The sequence below is a fragment of the Panthera leo genome, chromosome C2, assembly GCF_018350215.1.
Source record: "Panthera leo isolate Ple1 chromosome C2, P.leo_Ple1_pat1.1, whole genome shotgun sequence".
In the NCBI taxonomy this organism is placed as follows: Eukaryota; Metazoa; Chordata; class Mammalia; order Carnivora; family Felidae; genus Panthera; species Panthera leo.
The window spans coordinates 15,776,711-15,793,095 of record NC_056687.1 but is presented as its reverse complement, the minus strand read 5'-3'; the positions used below and the strand labels follow the sequence as shown (position 1 = coordinate 15,793,095).

Genomic DNA, 16,385 nt, shown 5'->3' with positions numbered 1-16,385 from the left:
CTTTCCCCTTAATAACACAGGAGGTTGGACTGGCATTTGGTCCACTCTCCCAGTTGGAGGCTTTCAAAGTAAAGACATACACCAAGAAGACAGACAACCACAATCATTAATGGACCATACAGCTCAGTGTCAGGGATTTTTAGTAATAGTTCAGTGAGTCTGTTTAATTAGTAATTGTTAATAAATTCAGTAAAGACCTTAAAACAAGCTCGTTTGAGAAATGTCAGAAAGGCATTCAGGATATATCGGTTTAGCCCTTCTAATTTTAACAGGCTGTGTTCACGGGCTAATATGGTACAAAAGAAACAGTAAGTTGTGGTTAGAAACAAAAGGAGACCAATGTTTGCAGACACCAGATGCTCAGCACATTCTTCATCATGTGTACTTATTGCGTGAAGGGCAAGGATGTCATGGGCAACAATCAGGCATGAGTGGTCACAGAGGACCAAAGTCATGGGCAACAATCAGGCAGGTCACACAGGAAGAGTCCATAAGCAACCAGTCATTTGGAGCATTGTGGATGGGAGGAACCCTGATGAATCATACCCCACAGAATGAGTACTATATTCAAGCTGTGTGTACTCTCTTATTTCCAGGAAAGCATTCTGTCACATTAAATTGATGTGGTTAAACTCTATTCTAACTTTGCTTTATTTGTATTTAATTTGTAAACTTGTTTTTATAAGTGCTTCATCAATTTGGTTTTAATAAGAGTTTCATAAGAAGCTTACCCATAGTTTTATGCTTGTACTTACTTAAGTAACATTTTATCAAAATGATCTAAGTCACTATTGGAGAATATTTTTTTCTTTTAAAATAATGGTATTCACATTGAGTTCTGTACTGACTCTGCAGAGCCTGCTTGGGATTCTCTCTCTCTCTCTCTCTCTCTCTCTCTCCCTGCACCTCCTCTGTTTGCACTCTCTCTGTCTCTCTAAAAATAAATAAATAAATACTAAAAAAATTAATAAAAAAAGAATAGTATTGACTACCTATGAAGTCCTTCCTCCCCTCTCCCCCACCAAAAAAAAAAAAAGGTAATAATCAATCAATCAATCAATCAAACCTGAATCTGATCAAGTTTCTGGATCCAACTGTCAATTTACAGGGAGTCTAGAGCAAAGGGAATCATGTTTAACAATTGTGGGAGCTCAATGGTTTTCTAAAATAAATAAATTACCAAAAAATGAATTGGAGGTGATATCTATAGATTTAAAAAATGTAAGAAAAAAATAGCATCCACTCATATATTTGGACATTGTTTAGGTCTTGATTAAAAATAAAAAAAATGAGGGGCGCCTGGGTGGTTTAGTTGGTTGAGCCTCTGACTCTTAAAATTGGCTAAGGTTATGATCCCAGGATTGTGGGGTCAAGCCCTGCATCGGGGTTCTCTCTCTCTCTCCCTCTGCCTCTCTCTACTGCTCACGCTTTCTCTCTCTCTCAAAAAATTAAAAAAATATATATTAAAAAATGGACTGAAAAAATAGTTTAAGACACTTGTGAGGAAATTGGGGATTTGAATGCTATCTGGATGTTTAATGATGTCAGGCAATTGTGGGGGCTGTTGTTTGGTATGATAGCACTATTCTATGTGTTAGAGAAGGGAGTATTCTTGTCCTTTGGGGTAGATACTGGGATGTTTATAGCTGACAAGAAGTTCATGTTTTCCTTAGACTACTATTAAAGTGTTGAAATACATCTAACTGTACTGTAGTAACAAGTTTTAAAACTTGGTTTTATTAGTCCTAGATTATTCTTGGGAAAGATGGAAATATTGAAATAGAAGATAAATATAATTTCCCATAGTCAAGAATATTAAAGAAAAGTTCATTCTTCTCCCAGAGACTGATGTCTAAGTTATTACAGAAATGGGGACACATATGTCAAATCTAGTCAACTATAAACATATAGTACAAAACCATTAAAATTCTATATAAGTGAAGTTATAAAGGATACACACACGCGCGCGCGCGCGCGCACACACACACACACACACACACACACACACATTTTTCCAGTTTAGGAAACTCTGAGTTATCCCATGCTTGACGTTGGTTAATTCTGTACACGAAGGGTCTTAAAACTATAAACATCAGGAAAAACTGGCCCCTTATCTGTTTTGGTGTAGCTTATAAGCTAAGAATGGATTTTATATTTTTAAATAGTTGACAAATATCAAAAGGGGACAAACTTCCAGTTTTAAAATAAATAAGTCCTGGGAATGTAATTTACAATACGGTGACTATAGTTAATAATACTGTATTGTATATTTGAAAGTTGCTAAGAGAGTAGATCTTAAAAGCTTTCATCACGAGAGAAAGAATCGGTAACTATGTATGGTGAAGATGTTAACCAGATTTATTATAGTGATCACTTCACAATATGTACAAATAGCAAATCATTTTGATGCACACCTGAAACTAATATGGTGTTAGAGGTCAATTGTATCTCAAAGAACCTTAAGAAATACCAAAAGGAAAATATTATTTGGTGATACATATTGTCACCAAATTGTATGATACACTAATGTCAGCACCTATAAATACAGTTTTACTGGGATACAGCTGTGCTTATTTATTTACAGTTTTGTAAATAAAGTTTTATTGGAGTCCATCCATCAGTTTGCATATTGTCTATTGTCACTTTCGACAACAGAGATGGCAGAGGTGAGTCATTGTTACAGACATGAATGTCCTGCCATGCCTAAAATATTTACTCTCTGGCTCTTTACAGAAAAAGTTTGTCAACCCCTGCTCTGATGACAAAACTGAGGCTGGGGATGTGAAGTGTCTAGTGTAAACTTGCATGGAATCACAATTCAAATCTAGGTCTTCTAACTCTAGATACCCTTTGGGTATGGTTTCCCCTATGTTTTTGCCCCCTAGAAATAATAATTTCTACTTACACCGTGCTTATCTTCCTGGCATTGTTGTAAGTACTTATATTAAGTCTTTAAATAATCAAAACATTCTATGACATATGTACCATATTTGGGGAAACTGAGGCACGGATTAGTTAAGTAACTTTACTGGAGTCCCATATCAGAATGGGACAGAGCCAGGCTAGGGATCCAGGAAGTCTGGCTCTTAAATTCTGTGCACTATTCTGTCTCTCCCAGTGGGGGAACCAAAAGGCCCAGGAAGGACCCATTGAATGGTTTTGTGATTCTAATCTACTCATCCCTCTCTTGAGCTTAGTGATATAAAGTTGATCATTCTGCTATCTTAAGCCTGAATTCTCCTCCCACCCACAATACAGTTGACCTTGAACAACACAAGTTTGAACTGTGCAAATCCACTTCTGTGCAGATTTTTTTCAATACGGTACTGTAAATGTATTTCTTCTTCCTTATGATTTTGAGATTTTCTTTTCACTAGCTTACTTTATTGAAAGGATAGAGTATATAATACATACAGCATATGAAGTGTGTGTTACTCAACTGTTTATGTTAACAGTAAGGCTTCATTCAAGAGTAGGTTATTAGTAGTTAAGAATTTTTGGAAATCAAGTTACATGTGTATGGTTGACTGTCAGTGAGGGTGTTGGTGCCCTTAACCCCCACATTGTTCAAGAGTCAACTATTTCATGACAGTGAAATAATCAGTCTTCCCTTACAACAATTCTCTAAACACTGCGCATAGGCATTAGTATTTCTTATTTAAATCTACAAAACCCTGGGCCCATCTCAGCCCTACTGAGTCACTGCCATGACAGAGCCTGGGAGTAGATATTTTTAAAAGGCATAAACCCAGTAATGAGGAAAATTTGGGAAATGCTAGCCTAGAACATATTAAATCTTCCTCAAATGAGGGATGCCTGGCTGGCTCAATTGGAAGACCATGGAATTCAATCTTGGGGTCATGAGTTTGAGCCCCACATTGGGTGTAACGATTACTATCAATCAATCAATCAATCAATCAATCTTCCTCAAATGCTTATTGAATTTTATCAAGAAATTCAGACCACAGTAATTGTGACAAGGTCTACACCATGAGCCTCTGTGCATATTATACACCATAATTCAGAAATAAGTCTAGGTTTCATTATTTGAAAATCTCCTTGAATGCTGTTAAAAATAACTTCTCCTGGGGCACCTGGGTGGCTCAGTCAGTTAATCATGGGACTCCTGATTTTTGTTCAGGTCACGATCTCAGGGTTCAGTTAGTGAAATTAAGCCCCCGTCAGGCTTATGCTGACAGCGCGGAGCCTGCTTGGCTTTCTCTGCCCCTTCCTCTGCTGTTGCGTGTACACTGTCTCAAAAGAAATACACTTAAAGAAATAAATTTTCACATAACAACAAAATACATTTATTGCTGAGAAGAAGAAAATAAAGATTATACATATTGCTTCTATCCAGAGACATAATGTTAATCTGCTAATATTTTGATGTGTACTCACAATCCTTTTTTGATTGAATTAGTACAATTTTATTGAACTCTTAAAATACCATGTAGTTATTTTGGGTTACAGTTGTGGGAAGGGATTTCACTTGGGTTTCAGATTTGTTCTCTCTTGGAAGTGTTTACATAAAGAGCCAAGAAATACACTGTCGCTCCTATGGGAACAGAAGAGCTAGTGAATATTAATTGCTGTTTAAAACCTTGAATTTATATGATGAAACTTGGACAGAGCACATTTAGATTATTTGGATTTATTCTTTTTGTTGCTTTCTTGTTGCTGTGAAATTATCCTTTAATAAAATCCTTTTCTTTACAGCTCTTTGCCAACTGGGCATCCACCAGACCACTGCTGATACCATCTACGATGTTATGAGGACGGAGCCATCGACACTGAAGCCCACACACTGGGAAGTCCCCAGGATTGCTTTAACTGATGCTGGAGAATTCTCTGCACAAAGGCCTATGCTGCATCCGTCAGGTGCTTCTGAAAATATCATCAAAGATGATAGTTCCAGGACTAAAAAAAAAGATGATGGTTTCATTGTATTTAATGTGCAACTGTCCCTTTCTGTCTCTGGGTGGTTCCAGAGTTTTGATGGCTGAGGCAGAGGAGGCAGGTGCCACCTCATTTGGGGTCTTCCCATTCTGAAGGATCAATTTCACTGGAACCCAGATGATTCCTGTTGCTGATTCCCTTGGAAATGTTGATGTCACCACCAGGTTTTCTCTAGGGGCACTTAGCGGTTGATTTGGGATCCAGTGATGATGTGGTACCCCCTTCCCTATCATCACAGATAGAATGAACAACTTGGATTTCCTTGGGGTGTGGTGATAAATATGGCTGGTGTCAGATGAATCTGGATGCCAGACCATTGAAGAAAGTTTCACTTCTGTCTTCTCCAAGCCAGAAGTTGAGAGTCAGACATTGTTAATGAACTAATTCAGTTTGGATATTTCATACGGAGTGCATCTGGTGTAGTGGAAATAGCATGAACCTCCAATTAGAAAACCCAGATCGTATCTGGGTTCTTTATTCCATATATATCATTTACCCCTTAAGCCTGTTACTTAGATTGTCTGAGTCTCAGTTTGCTCACCTATAGGGATGACAATATTGACCATGATTGTGTTACAGGATTACAGGGAAGATAAAGATAAGGTAGTGGATAAGATCTCTTGATAAATTAGAATGCATTATGGAAAGTGATATTACCCATAAAATAACAGCAAAACAGTAATAATTCCTGAAAAGGTTTACAGTTGCGAAATGCAAATAGGTTTACAGGTGAATGCTCTAATCATCTGAATCTGTGCCATTTATTGCTGTGAATATCCTAACAAATTAGCCTTTTATTCATGAGATCAAGGGAAACTGCTAAGTCTTAGTTATTTAACCTTCTTTGAGCAGCTTCAGGTTTACAGGAAAGAAAAATTTCAAAGCAGAATTCCCATATGCCCTCCCAATGTTTCTTCCCTGTTTATTTCCCCGAGTATCAGCATCTTGCCTTAGTGTGGTACATTTGTCACAATCAATGAGCCAATATATATATTATTAACTAAAGTCCATAGTTTAGGTTAGAGTTCACTCTGGGTGTTGTACATTTTGTGGATTCTGACAAATGTATACTGACCTGTATTCACCATGATAGTATCATTCAGAACAGTTTCGCTGCCTTAAACATCCCACCTGTTTGACCCTCTCTGCCTCTCTCCTGAATCTCGGGCATCTACAGACCTTTTTTACTGTCTTCCTAATTTTGCCTTTTCCAGAATGTCTCATTGTTGGAATCAGGCAGTCTGTAGCCTTTTCAAATTGGCTTATTTCACTTAATAATATATGCTTAAGAGGCACCTGAGTGGTTCAGTAGTTTGAACATCTGTCTCTTGATTTCAGCTCAGGTCACAATCTCACACTTCGTGAGTTCCAGCCCCGGGTCAGGCTCTGTGCTAACAGCGCAGAGCCTGCTTGGGATTCTCTGTCTCCCTCTCTCTCTGCCCTTTCCTGCTCATGCTTTCTATTTCTTTCAAAAATAAATAAATAGGGGCGCCTGGGTGGCTCAGTCTGTTGAGCGTCCGACTTCGGCTCAGGTCATGATCTCACGGTCCGTGAGTTCGAGCCCCGCATCGGGCTCTGTGCTGACGGCTCAGAGCCTGAAGTCTGCTTCGGATTCTGTGTTTCCCCCTCTCTCTGCCCCTCCCCCGTTCATGCTCTGTCTCTGTCTGTCTCAAAAATAAATAAACATTTAAAAAATAAATAAATAAATAAATAAATAAACATTAAAAAATGTAATGTACACATAAGGTTTTTTTTCCATGTCTTTTTGTTTTAAGTGCTCATTTCTTTTTATCACTGAATAACATTCTACTGTCTGGATGTACCACAGTTTGTACTTTCCAAAGGACGTGTTGTTTCCTCCAAGTTCTGGCAATTATGAATAAAGCTGCCGTAGACACGCAGGTGTTAAGTTTTTGTGTGGATGGAAGTTTTCAGCGACTTTAGGTAAATACCAAGGAGTGTGATTACTGGATCATATGGTAAGAGTTCATTTAGTTTTGTAAGAAACTGCCAAATTGTCTTCCAAAGTGGCTGAGCCATTTTGCATCCTTGTCAGTACTGGGTGTCGTCAGTGTTTTGGTTTTGACCATTCTGATATGTGTGCAGTGGTAACTCATAGTTGTTTTAATTTGTAATTCTCTAATAATATATGGTGTTCAGCAGCTTCTCATATGCTTATTTGCCATCTTTGGTGAGGTGTCTGCTCAGATCTTTTGCCCATTTTTTACATTGGGTTTATTTTCCTATTGTTTAAAGACGTCTTCTTATATTTTGGATACTAGTTCTTTTTCTGGTACTTATTTTGCAAAGGCTGTTCTTCCCATCTGTGGCTTGTCTTTGCATCCTCTTAATACTTATTTTCCTTTAATTGTTTAACCTCAACATCACCACCCAACTCTCTCAAAGTACCACTGACCTTCAGGTTTATAGCTATTAGAAAGGTTGAACAGTTCTAATGCTCCATTCCTTCTCCCCATTGACTGGTTTGGCGGTCAAGTGCACTTGTAGATGGGATCAAGTCATCAAGCCCATCAGTGGCTCCATCTCAAACCTCACGTTCTTAACCGGGATCGTTGCTGCTATCATCTGAGAGTTAGCTTGCGGTCTGTCCAAGTTGGCTGGGTCTTGCTGAGCTGATTGGAGCTGCCGACATTTTTGCTGACTGGAGTCATGCTATCTTTGCCAGTTTGCTGGAATAGACACAGACACCGATTGGGTCACGCTGAAGACATTCCTGTCTTGTGAAGCAAGTCTGTTTGTATTTTAGGTTTGCCAGGACTAATGAATTAAAACATTTGGACTCTCCACAACTTGCTGTTTATCAATGCCTCTGACAGGAGGAGGGTTTTCTTTTGCACTTGCTTTTTCTAGAAGCATGACAACATCCTGGCTGTTGGAGAGGCAAGGAAAGGAGAGAGGGGTTGTGGAGGGAAGCGGAACAGGAGGCCCGTGGGACGCGGGGGTCTGGGGGAGAGCAGGTAGCAGTGAGCTGCCCTGACAGCTGTCACTGCTCCTCAGATTGTCAGTGGTTGCTATGCAGCAGGTGCAGCCTGCCCTCTTACTAGGTCTTCACTCCACAAAGGCAACGACTGGCCAAGGCAGCGGCTGGCCCTGGATTACACAAGTGCAGACACTCAACTAAGTGAGGTAAGGCAACAGGTGTGAAAAGCGAACTAAATGCTCGGGGCACCGGCCACTGAACCAAAGCTCTGTTACAGCCGAGAGGAGGAATCAGTGGTCCATTTCCCCAGGCGGTGTGATGAAAAGGCAAGTTGCTTTAGGGGCTCTCCTGGCCGACACCGTGGGGAACTCAAAATCTACCCCACTTGGCTGTTGTCATCCTTCCTGAGGCAGACAGATGTTCTTGCTTGTGTGGAGGGGAGGGGCTCTAATGAGCTGTGTTTATCAATTTCATTGCCCGGCGCGAGAAACCTGGAGGCAAATTTTCACCTTTTGTGCTCGGTTTCTTGGTGCAGGAAAGCGTTGGGAAATGTAGCCAAAAGAGGAGGGCTTTTCATCCCTAGATGTTAGGATAAGATGGGTTGGTGATGGTATAGTGCATAACAATAAGGCTTTTTCTTTTAGCTGCAACTTTAAGGGGCTTTTTATTGTTTGTTTTGTCAAATTTGAGACAGTCTGTTCTATTCCCTAGGAACAGGTGGCTAACAAGATGGTTGATTCTAAGCAGAGGAGACTACACAGAAATGTATGTCAGAGCTAAGATAAAACAAATCCTGAGTCAAGTAACAGCAATTTCATATTACCCTTTTCTTACGTTGAATGTTTCACGTTATTACTCTTTTCTAACTTAAGACGACATGACTCGGAGTGCTTTATGGTTCACTGCTATTTGTAGTTTTAAATGAATGGGCCAGATATCATTCTAACTGGGTGATAAACAGCTGTGGGTTTTTCTCCAAAGCTGTACTAGGTGTTTAATATAAGCTTGTTCTCTTTCCATATACGGGGTAGGATGATTCCATATGTATGTATGTCTAAATATACGTGTGTGCGTATATAAATATACATATGCATTCGTGTCTGCTCTATAAATAAGCGTAAAAACAAAATTCACTGTCCTAGACACTATTTTTAGATATAGAAAAGTTATGGGAAAGAGTCAGAAACCTTGCTATGAGAAAATGTCCTGGTAAACATTTCCCAGAAGCTCGCTCAGGATGGCAGAAGAGATGATTTATATTTTGCCATTTTTAGAGACGTTTTCCTTAAAATATCACTCAGTTTTTTCCTTAAAATATCACTCAGTACTCATGTACTGCTTACATGACAAGGAAAGCAGAGAGTTTAGGGAAGCATGATTAAAAATAGAAAAGTTGCACATATGTATTCAAATAATGAAGATATATGTATAACAATATCTTTTCCTTAGTCCCATTGAACAAAAATTATCAAATATCTTGGTTAAAATGTATTTGTGCTAAGTTCTATTATTATAACAAGGAAATATTCATGTATTTTTGCCCATCCTAACTCATCTGTAGGATGTTTTCCCATTCATTCTATCTTTATCAATTAAATGATAATTTAACACGTACATCAATAGAATGTTTTTAAGTTCTGTCTTTTGCTTGTATCATACGTTGTTAAGATGTCCAATCTGAGAAGTGTTTCATGTGTTTACATGTAGTTAATTAGATATTCAAAGCCCGTAATGTTCATAATATAACTGTAAGATATTTAAAAATAGTCTTGGTGTTCTTGAAATGGTTCCGTGATACTCATTCTTTACCACTCAATAATTCAGGTCCAATTTAGGCATTTGAGTATGAAAAGCTAATCTAATATGAGGCTGTCTGATGCCCTCTTAGGACTTCTTCATCCCCCTCAATCAAAATAAAACATTATATCAGACCTTGAAGGGCTAGGGTTGGACCGGTCAGTGTGAAGGGGTACTAAAACAGTGAGGTGGGTGGAGATTTTGCTCTATCTTGTACATTTTATTCTAGGTGTGTATTTCCAAAACAATTCTTCTATAAGCCAGAAAAAGAATTTTACATGGAACAGGTGAATACTTTCCATGCAGGGGAGGAAAGCTAGGGACTAGGAGTATCTTCAAAATAAGACAGTAATGCTTACTAACTTTCCAAGGTCCTCTGAATATTTGAAGGACGACTTGGGTAAATGACAATGGCTCTCTTTTGTCCTTACAGCTGGAAGACCCAGGGGAAGGCCAAGGCTCAGGTGCCCACATGATCAGCACAGCCAGGGTACCTGCAGATAAGCCAGTACGCATCGCCTTCAGCCTTGATAATGCCTCAGGTACGCTCTGCCCCCAGGGAAAGGGTCACCTCTTAACCATCATCTTTTCCTGTTCCACAAAGGGTGTTTAAACATGCATGCCTGGCATGACCTAACGATGGGGCGTGTGATTTTTCATCATGTCTTGTTCGAGTGTGGCCTCCAGAAATGCCTCTGGTGATGCTTCCCCCATTTCCAATCCTCTGGTTGTTTTAGCACATTCCTTCTTCCTTTTTGCTTTCCCCACTTTCTTTTATTATCAAATACATGGAGCTATAACCACTTCTAACGATTCCAACGTATGTCATTGTTGAAACTGTGTGAGGAAACATTTATAGAAGTGCTGGCAGTTGGTTAGGTAATATAAAAATATCACTGTCCTGGTTCCAGCAGCATTTCCTGGAGCCCAAGTTCCAAATGCTGGTTTCCCACTGGTGCTCCCACACTTCCGGCTGAATCAACAGATTTCAGCCAGAGGGATGAATGGGACAGGTGAGACAGACCCTCTCGAAACAGTAAGGTCTGAGGTGAGGCTGCCATACGTAGAGCCCTTTGTCATGGCTCCCCTCAGTGGCCTCTTAACACACATACTGAATTACACCACCTATGATGGAGACCTCAGGCGGTGTGAGGTCACAGACGTGAGGAAGGGAATGCTTGGATCTCTTTCACTGGCGTAAGCCTTCTCTCTCAGTCTGTCATCTGTTAAAATCACATAATCATGTGCTCAAACAACATTAGCATTTATACCTTGAGTCTTTTGAGGGCTGATTCTGTTAATCAATCAATCAATCAATCAATCAATCATCTATTCTTCTTCCTACAGTGCCACTGTAGGAATAATATTTTAAAACGTAATAATTGGAAAGGACCAAGTTTATCCCTAAAATAATGCAAAGTAAGGATCTGGGCTCTCTGAAGTCTGACATTACACAGCCAGTTACTATATCAAGTAATTACGGTGGTAGGACATGTGGCTCCATTTTCCTGGACTGTGCAGCCCCCCGTGGAGGATATGTTCCAGAGTAAGGAGAAGTGAAGCCTTGACTCTTCATCATCTGTTCTTTCGACCCTCTTCCCACGGTCTGCTGTTGTCCTATATCTCCACTCAGGGGTTGCCTTCAAGCGCAGGGGTAAAGGGAAATTCTCCCAATAGGCAAACCACTCTATCCCAACAAAGAAATGATAGTTAACATTAATTGCATTCCTCTTTTGTATTAGGCATTCACATGTATTATTTCGAATCTTTAAAATAACCATGCAACAGGGGCACTTGGGTGGCTCAGTCGGTTGAGCGTCCGACTTCGGCTTGGGTCATGATCTCACAGTTTGTGAGTTTGAGCCCTGCATCGGGCTCTGTGCTGACAGCTTAGAGCCTGGGGCCTGCTTTGAATTCTGTGTCTCCCTCTCTCTGCTCCTCCCCTGCTGATGCTCTGTCTCTCTCTCTCCTTCAAAAATAAATAAAAACATTAAAAAAATTATAAAATAACCATGCAACATAGGGGTGGCTGGCTGGCTGAATCAGTAGAGCACAAGACTCTCGATCTGGGGGTTATGAGTTCGAGCCCCACTTTTGGTATAAAGATTTATTTATTTGTTCCTCAAATAAATAAATAAATCTTAAAAAAAATAACCACGCAATGTAGGCATTAGTATTGCCAATTTACAGAAAGAGAACTTGAGGTCCAGAGACCACACTGTTAGTAGGTAACAGAGTTCTGATTTAAACTCAGGTCTCTAGACTTATGAATCTGAACTCTATTTTATATCACTTCTCTGAAAAGAAAAAGAAAAGTCCCTCCTGCTTTAATGCATTTCATAAGTGCAAGATTTTGAGGAATAGTTCATGCTTGACTGGCTAGCTTTCAAGACAGGTACGTGTAAGCCCCCAAATCCAGGGAGAAAGAAGTATAATTTTCTTCCCTGTGACTGTGTCCCAGAACAAGTCTTATTATAGTCAACAGCCTTACAAAGAAAGTTTTAGTGTATAAACTTGTTTATTCCAAGCAATATTATTGTATCATAATTTTGGACGAGACAAATAAATGTACCATTTCCTCGTCTTTATTTTAACAGAATTTAATTTATCTACAGAAAAGAGCCATGCAGAGGTGGATCTTGATATTTGGGCCGCGTGAATAGACTCTTCCTTGAAGTACAAGACATACAGCTTGTCATTAATTTGCCACCATCCTTTATTGGCCCCTGACTGGGAGCTCTTGCATGTTTTGTATCAGTCAATTTAGATTGATCTGTTCCAGTCTTTCAAATGTCCCAGGAATGCCCACTTTTGAAATTCATGGTTTTTTTTTTTGAGATGGTAGCTTCAAAAAGGGGTTGTCATTTGTTTCCAGTAGTGCCACAAAAAGATGCTTAGGAAGATTTATAAAGAAATTGCTAAAATTAAAAATTTTTTTCCCTTATGATCTATGTGTCCTTGTGTCCCTAAAAAGGCATCCAACTAGAGAATCCAGGGGAGGAATGGGTTTCTGTGTTTCTCAGCTTTTCTCAAAATAATCATCTGAGAGCCCTCATCAAAAATACATGTTCCCAGGCCCTAGTCCTGTATATTCGCATTTATGCAGTGGGTACAGATGGAGGCCCAGGAATCTGTATTTTTGCATGCACATGAACTTGTGAGTGTACAGAAAGATGCTTTGCAGATATTTGGAGACACTCCCTCTGAATTCTTGAAGAAGGAGCATGTGGAGTGTCACAGTGAGTAACACTTGCCGTCACACACTGTGCATGCCTTTTGAATTCCAGTGCATTCTAGACCACACATTTAGGGGGAAATAAAGGAAAACATCCTAGACTTCCCTTGTAAATGGGGGAGCTAAGGTGGAATTTTGGGAAGCATCTCCATATTCATGGATTTATTGCTGAGGGGTATGCAGAGTCCATGAGAAAAGAGACATCTTTGCCTGTTAATATTAATTTGTTCATTCTTGGGTGCCTAATACAGTTATATTAAGTTATATTAAACTTCTTGCATGTTTTTGTATATTTTGCACATTTTTCTGAGATGTCTTGGTGTAGAGGTTAAGGGCATAGGCTTTGGAGTCAGGAAGATGTGGTTTCTAGACCCGTCTCCATCACTATTTCTTTGATCTTGGTGAAGTCACTCAATTTTGCTGAACTTCAGTTTTCCACAAGGGGTATATAGTGATAATTCACACATTTATTGTAAGAATTAAATAACACTATATAGGTAAAACATTTAGCATAGTGCTTGATGCAAATTATGTACTCAACTGGTCCTTATATCTATGATAATTGATTCTGGAGTATTAAGGAAAATATAAACCACTTAAGCAATTTTATGTCCCACCGATACCTCCCACATCTACTTAATATCAAGGTAGGGTTTATAGCATAAATGACCTGAGATTATTTAGGGACTAGTTATCCAACTGGTGGATTGTGGGTATCCCTGCCTCTCCTTTTATCAATGAGCTGAACTTAGTTTCTGTGCTTCCAGCAACCTTCCAAAGGTGGGTGAGATGTGCAAAAGAGGAGTGTTGCATGATCCTTCCTATGGGTTTCATAAGGCAAAGAGATTTGGGGAAAAATCCGTGTCACCAAGAGCAGATGAGAACAGCTTCTTGGGAGATGTGATAGTCTGCCAGGTCTTGAAGATGGGTAGGGTATTGAAAAGCAGTGTAGCATTTCTGGGTACCAGGTATAAAAAAATGGGGGCGACACAACTTTTAACAATTCTTCTTTTTCCTGCCAAACAGAAAAGCTGAGCAAAACCTAAGAGTCAGGAAGAGCATGATATATTCAAGGAATAGTAAAATTCTTGTCAACTGGCGCAGAAGTCTGAATGGAGGGAGAGTAGCATACCATTTAAATGAACCCTGCTTTGAGCCTTACATTGAATATCTGTTTACATAGCCATAGATTAAAGTTAACAATATAATCCTGAAAGTTCAACAACACAGTTTGCATTTGATCAGAAACAATCAAGTGTCAAAAGTTCTTGAGCAAGGGAGTGATAGGATAAAAATGGTAAATGTTCCATTGGTGGCATAGTCTGGAATATGTAGAGATGAAAAAATGGATGAAGCTTTTTATAATGGTACAGAGACTGGGTACCTGGATCAGATAACAGAATGAGATGACTGAATTCAGAGAACACTATGAAGGAAGAGTTGAAAGGACTTGGTGAGAGAGGGAGGCAAACCATAAAAGACTCTTAGATACAGAGAACAACCTGAGGGCTGCTGGAGGGGTGTTGGGTGGGGAATGGGCTAAATGGGTGATGGGCATTAAAGAAGGCACTTGTTGGGATGAGCACTGGGTGTTATATGTAAGTGATGAATCACTAAATTCTACTCCTGAAATCATTATTACACTGTATGTTAATTAACCTGGATTTAAATAAAATTAGAAAATTAAAAAAAAAAAAAGAAAATGGTGGAGCCGGGACTCAAACCAAGGTCTCTTTGACACTGATATCCTTTAAACAATACCCCATTGCCCTTGGTGGGCTAGAAGCAATTTATTAATCCATCTCCTTTTGGATAAGTTGCATCCAGTACTTGATTGGAAAGAAAGAAAGGGTTATAAATGTAAATTTTTCTATCTCTAACAAAGTGTGCATGATCTTGCTTAAACCAGTCTTATGCTATGTAGCAAGAAATTGCTAAAGGACGGGATACTGGTAAAGCTTAATTCCAAGAAATTCTACAATTGCTTTAAAAAAAAAAAGGACTTGGTGACAGACTGGCCCTGGTAGATGGGGAGTTTATCATTGTTTATTGATAACAGAATGAGGCACAACAATCCAAATAGACCCTGGACCTCCAGGAACTTAAATAAAGGAAGCAAGTTTTTAGGGGAACAAAAGCCCTTTAAAATACAATCACCTCTTCTAGCTTATCATCAGAACCCTTTGTTGATTAACACTTAGCTAACCATAATCTTGGAGGCATCAGTGAGTGTCTTTAATAAACTAATGATCTGATTGACATTACTTCCAAACTGGGAATTCCAAAGAGTTAACTTTCTAAATTGGGGCATTCATGGAGTTAGTTTTCCCAATAGAAAATATGCAGAAGAGAAACATGAATCCCATCTCTTGGGTTATTAGAGAGTCACTGGCCCTTCTCCAAATGGAGAGAATTTAGAGTTGGACTGACATGAGGATTTCATGCTCGTTACTTGAGAGTTTTCTTTATTTCAGTCAAGCTATGAAATCTGGTACACTCAAGCATGGATTTAGACCTTGACTTTGAGGTTCTTTTTTTTTTTTTTTTTGTTGTTGTTGTTGTTGTTGTTATTTTTTATTTAGAAAGCGTCAAGGAGACTAGTATCAGCCCAAGATGGTAGCTTTCAACATTTTGTTTTTAAAAAATTCTTTCAAGCGAGGCACCTGGGTGGCTCAGTTGGTTAAGGCATCCGACTTTGGCTGAGGTCATGGGTTCCAGCGGTCTGTGAGTTTGAGCCGCACGTCAGGCTCTGTGCTGACAACAACAGAGCCTGGAACCTGCTTCAGATTCTGTGACTCCCTCTCTCTCTCTCCTTCCCCCGCTCATAGTCTGTCTCCTTGTCTCTCTCCCTCTCTCTCCAAAAAAAAAAAAACCATTAAAAAAAAAATAAAAACTAAATAATTCTTTCAAGGTATCAGAATTTTTCCTATCTGGGTATAAATTAATCAGATGACATTTAGTTGAAAAAGCACAAGGCCCATCCTGTTGGTGTCTCTTTTAAGTAACACTATTCTCGCATATCAGGGTGTTTGTATGGACTTGCTGAAATAGCTCCCATGCATCTAATTTAACCGTGTGACTGTCTAGTGTGCACGTGCACAATTGGTTCTCAGCGAAATTGTGAGGCAGGGAAGTGTCTGTTGTCATTGTTGCTTTCCTTCAACTTTTTCTATCTGTGGTACCTTTGGGTAGTATTTCCCTCTCCCTCCTCCGGGCCCTAATGTTTCCCGTATTCTCTTTGCTCCCTGCTCTCAGTCCTTGTTCAATGCAAAGTCTCGGGAAAACCTCATTCACACTAAGCATTAAATGAATATTGAGGTTAACTTTTTAAAAACAATCTCTCTCACGGTGTTGCTGTTGTTCTTGTTGTCGTTGTTGTCGTTGTTTTGGCATCTCCACAGGGGAGTCGGTAGGAAGTCAAGGATTTGCCTCCAGTTATGCCCAGCATGGACAGCA

General features: G+C 39.4%; 1 protein-coding gene across 1 annotated transcript in view; it reads left to right on the top strand.

The window, feature by feature from the left end:
* Positions 1–7,944: 7,944 nt before the first annotated feature.
* MAP3K7CL (MAP3K7 C-terminal like) overlaps positions 7,945–16,385 on the top strand; it is a 38,194-nt gene continuing 29,753 nt past the window's right edge. The window contains exons 1-3 of the mRNA XM_042955323.1: positions 7,945–8,103; positions 8,609–8,662; positions 10,128–10,236. Of these exons, the coding sequence (XP_042811257.1) occupies positions 8,627–8,662; positions 10,128–10,236 (145 nt within the window). The 5' untranslated portion in view covers positions 7,945–8,103; positions 8,609–8,626. The remainder of the gene's footprint in view (positions 8,104–8,608; positions 8,663–10,127; positions 10,237–16,385) is intronic.